The 6445-nt window shown below is 42.6% G+C and overlaps 1 protein-coding gene across 1 annotated transcript; it reads right to left on the reverse strand.

The window, feature by feature from the left end:
- Nucleotides 1-4883: 4883 nt before the first annotated feature.
- LOC109210051 (RNA-directed DNA polymerase homolog) lies at nucleotides 4884-6152 on the reverse strand. Its single transcript, XM_019373422.1, has 3 exons — nucleotides 6092-6152; nucleotides 5387-5523; nucleotides 4884-5171 (listed from the first exon to the last, which is right to left on the reverse strand). The coding sequence occupies exons 1-3, from the start codon at nucleotides 6150-6152 to the stop codon at nucleotides 4884-4886; spliced, it is 486 nt and encodes a 161-aa protein (XP_019228967.1).
- Between the last annotated feature and the right edge of the window lie 293 nt (nucleotides 6153-6445).

Genomic DNA, 6445 nt, shown 5'->3' on the forward strand with positions numbered 1-6445 from the left:
ACAAATAGAAGCTAGACAAGAAATATCGGGAGGGGAACATGCTGAGGGGGTTACAAGATAAAGAATCACAGCAGTAATAACAACTTGATCAAGCAATATACGTTGAACCAATAAGAACAAGTAAACCCAGTAAAGGAAAATGCACAGCATCACCCTTCGTGCTTTCACTCTCAACCTTACCATATAATCAATAGAAACGGCACGGCATCACCCTTCGTGCATTAACTCTCATAACATGGCACAGCATTGCCCTTTGTGCATTAACACTCACAATATGGCACAGCATCACCCATCGTACTTTTACTCTCTCATAACATGGCACGACTTCACCCTTCATGCATTAACACTCTCCCTTACAATAAAGCAATGAACAAAAGACAACAGGGAGATAGAAATAACATGAACAAGTCTTACTTCAACATTTGGTTCCACAATACCAGCCTCAACCTTGAAATCAATACTCAATTATCACCAAAAGATCCGTAAACATGATAAGAGCGATCAACTTGATTACTAGTCTAAACATGGATAACATGATCAAAAACGAGCAATATTTACAAGAAACCAAGTCCCAACCGCATCATTTAACCCGATAACAACGCATAGGGACTCGTCACCTCACCTATACGTTGTACCCAACATCTTAACACGTAGCGAATAGACAAATAAGTCCTAATCCCTCAAGTTAAAGTTAACCACGACACTTACCTTGCTCCAAAGACCAAACTCAAAGCTCAACCACCATTTTGCCTTTCAAACAAGCCTCCGAACCAATAGAATCTAGGAATTTACCAACCAAACGATTCAAATTAATCCTTAGGAACTACCCACGATTGCAAAGAATTCAATGTAGGTCACTATTGAAAACCCGGACCCGCTTGGTCCAAACCCAAAATTCGGACCAAAACTCGATTACTCATTCACCCTCGAGCCCGGTTATGTAATTTGTTTTGGAATCCGACCTCAATTTGAGGTCTAAATCCCTATTTCCCAAAAATCCCTAATTCTACCAAAACCCCCCCCCCCCCCCCAATTTCTACCATGAAAACTCTAGATTTTAGGTTGAAATCCTAGGAAAAGTAGTGAATGATTGAAAGAAACTAGTTTAGAATCACTTGCCAATGATTTGGGGAAGAAATGTTCTTTGAACAATCGCCTCTAGGGTTCTTGAGTTTGAAATTTGAAGAATGAACCAAAAATCCCATATAAGTCATATTTACCCAGCTGCAGATGTCGCAAATGCGATACCATGTTCGCATTTGCGAACATCGCAATTGCGAGAAAGAGGTCGCAATTGCGAACTCCTTCAGAACTCCCAGTGATCGCAAATGTGAACCCTGCACCCCTCGCAAATGCGATCTTTCCTTCGCAAATGTGAAGATTCTCAAAATAGTACTGAGTCGCAAATGCGACTCTTCCTTCGCAAAAACGGACAGGACAAGTTAGCAAATGCGAACTCCAGCCTTGCAAATGCGAGTATATAGTGGTCCAGCTACTCTTCGCATTTGCGATGAGTAGCTCGCAAATGCGAACCCCTCAGAGGTCGCAAATGCGATGCCTGATCTCGCAAATGCGAGATCAGAGGCCTGCAACAAAATCTGAAACACCATCAACATTTTCCAAGTCAAATTTCACTATGTAGCCTATCCGAAACTCACCCGAGGCCTCGGGGCTCCAAACCAAACTTGCACACAAGTCTGAAAACATCATACGAACTTGCTCGCATGATCAAATTTCCAAAATAATACCTAGAACTACGAATTGAACACCAAATCAAATGAAACTTTCAAGAAAACTTTGAAACTTCTATTTTCACAACCGGACGTCCGAATCACGTCAACTTCGTTTCTCACCAAATTTCATAGACAAGTCATAAATATGGTATTGGACCTATACCGGGTTCTGGAACCAAAATACGGACCCGATACCTAAAAAGTCAAACCTTGGTCAACCATTTTCATTTCATTAAGACTTTAACTTTCAAATTTCGACAAAGTCTGATATCTCGGACTAGGGACTTTTGAATTCGGTTCCGATCATACTCCCAAGTCCCAAATCACGATACGGACCCACTGGGACCATCAAAACACTAATCCGAATCTGTTTGCTCAAAAATGTTGACCGAAGTCAACTCGAATGATGTTTTTAGGCAAATATTCTTATTTTTATCAACTTTTAACATAAAAGCTTTCCGCAAACACGCCTGGACTATGCACGCAAATCCAAGAGGGATAAAATGAGGTGTTTAAAGCTTAAAAGCGCAGAATTGGGTTCTTAATCTTAAGATGACCTTTTGGTTCATCACATACACCTAAGTCCAAAATCACCATGAGAACCAATTGGGACCATCAAAACAATGTTATGGGGTCATTTTCATAAAAGTTAAACCTCGATCAATATTTCCAACTTAAGCTTCCCAACTAAGAATCAAATGTTCCCAATCAATCCAGAACCTCCCCCCAAACCAAACCAATCATCTTCGCAAGTCACATAACCACAAATTTACATGCTAGGAGATTCAAAAGGGGAAACCGGGCTCAAATACATAAAATGACTCGACGGGTCGTTAAATTCTACCTCTCTTAAACAAACATTCGTCCTCGAATGTGTATAGAGACATACCTGAAGTGCCAAAAAGGTAAGGCTAACTGCTCTGCATATCGTGCTTGGTTTCCCAAGTCCCCTCCTTGATTGGATGACCTCTCCATTGGACCTTCACTGATGAAATACTTCGCCCTCAACTTCTAGACCTTTCTATCCAAAATAGCAACCGGTTCCTCACATAGGTCAAATCCTTGTCCAATTGCACTGAGGTGAAATCTAACACATGAGGCGAATCACCATAATACTTCCGGAGCATGGAAATATGGAACACCAGGTGAACTCCCGATAAACTAGATGGCAATGCAAGTTCGTAGGCCACCTCACCATGTCTCTTTAGAACCTTGAAAGGACCAATATACTGAGGGATCAACTTGCCCTTCTTACCGAACATCATCACACCCTTCATGGGCGATACTCCGAGTAGGACCCTCTCACCCACCATAAATTCCACATCACAAGCCCTTCTATCAGCATAACTCTTCTATCTAGACTGCGGTATACGAAGCCGCTCCAGAATCAACTTCACCTTCACCAAGGCATCCCGAACCAAATCAGCGCCTAGCCTCCCTAGGCTCAAACCAACCAACTATAGAACGACATCGCCTCCCATATAAGGCCTTATACAGAGCCATCTGGATGCTCGACTCTAGTTATTGTTGTAGGCAAACTCTGCTAGCGGTAGAAACTGGTTCCACTGACCCCTAAAGTCAATGACACAAGCTCGTAACATGTCCTCCAAGATATGAATAGTGCGCTCGGACTACCAGTCCGTCTGGGGATGAAATGTCGTACTCCGCTCGACCTGTGTTCCTAACTCACGCTACACGACTCTCCAAAAATAGGATGTGAATTACGTGCCTCGATCCAAGATAATAGACACCAGCACATTTTGAAGGCGAACAATCTCACAAAGATAAATATGAGCTAGCTGCTCTAAAAAGTAGGTAGTCCTGACTAGAATAAAGTGTTCCGACTTGGTCAGTCTGTCCATAATAACTCATACAATGTCTAATCTCCCCAAGGTCCATGGTAGCCCAACTACAAAATTCATGGTGATACACTCCCACTTCCATTCTGGAATATCAAGCCTCTAAAGCAAATCGCCAGGCCTTTCATGCAAGTACTTAACCTACTGACAATTCAAACACCGTGCCACATACTCAAAAATATCTTTCTTCATTCTTCTTCACCAGTAGTGCTGGTTCAAATCATGGTACATCTTCGCGGCGTCCGAATGAATATAATACCACAAACTATGGGCCTCCTCAAGAATAAACTCTTGCAACCCATCCACATTAGGCACACAAATGTGGTCCTGAAGCCTCAACACCCCATCATCCCCTATAGTCACCTCCTTAGCATCCCCATGTTGCACCGTGTCCTTAAGGACAAACAAGTGGGGATCTTCATATTGACGTGCATTGATAAGATCAAACAAGGACGACCATGACACAACACAAGCAAGAACCCGGCTAAGCTCCGAAATATCAAACCTCACGAACCTGTTGGCCAAAGCCTGAACATCTAAAGCTAACGGTCTCTCCCAAACTAGAATAAAAGTAAGACTCCCCATGCTCTTAGCCTTCCTACTAAAAGCATCGGCCACCATATTGGCCTTCCCGAGATGATAAAAAATGGTTATATCATAGTCGTTTAGTACCTATAACCACCTCTGTTGCCCCCATTTCAGATTCTTTAGTTTGAATAAGTGTTGTAGACGCCTATGATTTGTGATCGCCTCACAAGACAAGCCATAAAGATAGTGCCTCCAAATATTGAGTGTGTGAACAATGACTACTAACTCCAAATCTTGCACTAGGTAGTTCTTCTTATGGGGCTTCAATAGACACGAAGCATAAGCAATCACTCTGCCCTCTTTCATCAATACAAACCAAATGCCAACTCGTGAAACATCATAGTAGACTTTGTAAGAAATCGATGACGAAGGCAAAACCAGAACTGGAGTTCTAGTCAAGGTAGTCTTGGACTTCTGAAAGCTCTCCTCAAACTCTTTAGACCACCTGAATAGGTAAACCTTCTGAGTTAATCTAGTCAAAGGAGCTGTGATGGATGAAGAACCCTCTATGAAGCGGTGATAATACCCAGCCAAGCCGAGAAATCTACGGATCTCATTAACGGTAGAAGGTCTGGGCCCTGAACTGCCTCAATCTTCTTTGGATCCACCTTAATCCCCTTAATGGATACCACGTGGCCCAAGAATGCCACCAAGTCTAACAAAAACTTGCACTTGGAGAATTTAGCATATAGCTTTTTCTCCTTCAAAGCTGGAGCACGATCCTCAATTGCTGCTCACACTCCCTTCGGCTGCGAGAATACACCAATATATCATCAATGAAATCGACGATGAAGGAATCAAGATAAGACTGAAACACGTTTTTCATCAAGTGCATGAAAGCTACTAGGGCATTCGTCAGCCCAAAAGACATCACCAAGAACTCATAGTGGCCATAACGAGTCTTGAAAGTTGTATTCTCAATATCTAAAGCCATGATCTTTAACTGATGGTACCCCGAACTCAAGTCAATCTTCGAGAATAGCCTCACACCCTAAAGTTGGTCAAACAAATCATCAATATACACGATAATGGGTACTTGTTCCTGATAGTAACCCTGTTCAACAACCTGTAGTCAATGCATATCCTCATAGAGCCGTATTTCTTCTTTACAAATAACACTGAATCACCCCAAGGTGACACACTCGATTTGATGAAACCCTTATCAAGCAACTCCTGAAGTTGTTCTTTTAATTTCTTCAACTCTACTGGTGCCATGTAGTATAGTGGAATAGATATGGTCTGAGTCCCCAGCACCAAGTCAATACGAAAATCAATATCCCTATTGGGTGTCATGCCTAGTAGGTCTGCTGGAAACATATCTGGGAGCTCCCTCACTACTGAAACTGAATCAATGGTAGGAGTATCAACACTAACATCCCTCACAAAGGCTAAGTATGTCAAACAACCTTTCTCAACTATCCGTTATAACATCAAAATATATACCACCCTACTAGATAGATGATCTAGGGAGCCTCTCCACTCCAACCTCGGCAACTCTGGCATGGACAACTTCATGGTTTTAGCGTGACAATCAAGAATAGCGTGATATGATGACAACTAATCCATGTCCAAAATTACATCAAAATCCACCATGTTAAGTGACAGAAGGTCAACCCTAGTCTCATAGCCCCCAATAGTGACCAAACAAGAATGATAGACCCGTTCTACCATAATAGAATCACCAACGGGTGTAGACACATAAACATGAGTATCCAAGAATCACGAGACATGCCCAAATATGAAGTGAAATAGGATGAAACCTACAAATAAGTGGAACCTAGATCAAATAATATTGTTGCATCTCTATGACAAACCAAAACACTATGATGACAGCATCTAATGCAACAGCCTCAGTCCTACCAGGGAAAATATAACAACAGGCCTAGCCTCCCTCTCTAAGATGTCCTTTACCTGCCTGTCCTCCACTCCTAGCTGGCTGTGCAGGTGGAGTAGCAACTGGAGCAGAAACCATGTCCTGAGTACCCTACGGAGGTCCACCCCTCCAAAGTCTAGTAAAATCTCTCACAGTATACCTGATATCACCATACTCGAAGCAACCTCTCTACGGGCGTGGCTGCTGGTATTGAGTCTGTTCCAGACTGCTAGAATAACCATTGTAGGAACCCCATGCAGAAGGTGTACTGGAAGATGGTTGTCCAATATGAGTGCCCTGAGGTCCCTGACTAGCTGGAGCACTACGAGTAACCTGAAGTGCAGACTGAACATGCCGACTAATGAAGCCTCTGCCATGATGAATTGTAGCTG

The sequence above is a fragment of the Nicotiana attenuata genome, unplaced genomic scaffold, assembly GCF_001879085.1.
Source record: "Nicotiana attenuata strain UT unplaced genomic scaffold, NIATTr2, whole genome shotgun sequence".
Lineage (NCBI taxonomy): Eukaryota > Viridiplantae > Streptophyta > Magnoliopsida > Solanales > Solanaceae > Nicotiana > Nicotiana attenuata.

What these genes read in the sequence shown, in the direction of transcription:
- LOC109210051 (XM_019373422.1), bottom strand. Translation starts at nt 6,152, where the DNA reads ATGGTTTCTGCTCCAGTTGCTACTCCACCTGCACAGCCAGCTAGGAGT. An exon ending in TAGGAGTGGAGGACAGGCAG is followed by an intron (nt 5,524 to 6,091) that starts GTAAAGGACATC and finishes CCATTGATTCAG; the next exon opens with TTTCAGTAGTGAGGGAGCTC. An exon ending in CACTATACTACATGGCACCA is followed by an intron (nt 5,172 to 5,386) that starts GTAGAGTTGAAG and finishes GACCAACTTTAG; the next exon opens with GGTGTGAGGCTATTCTCGAA.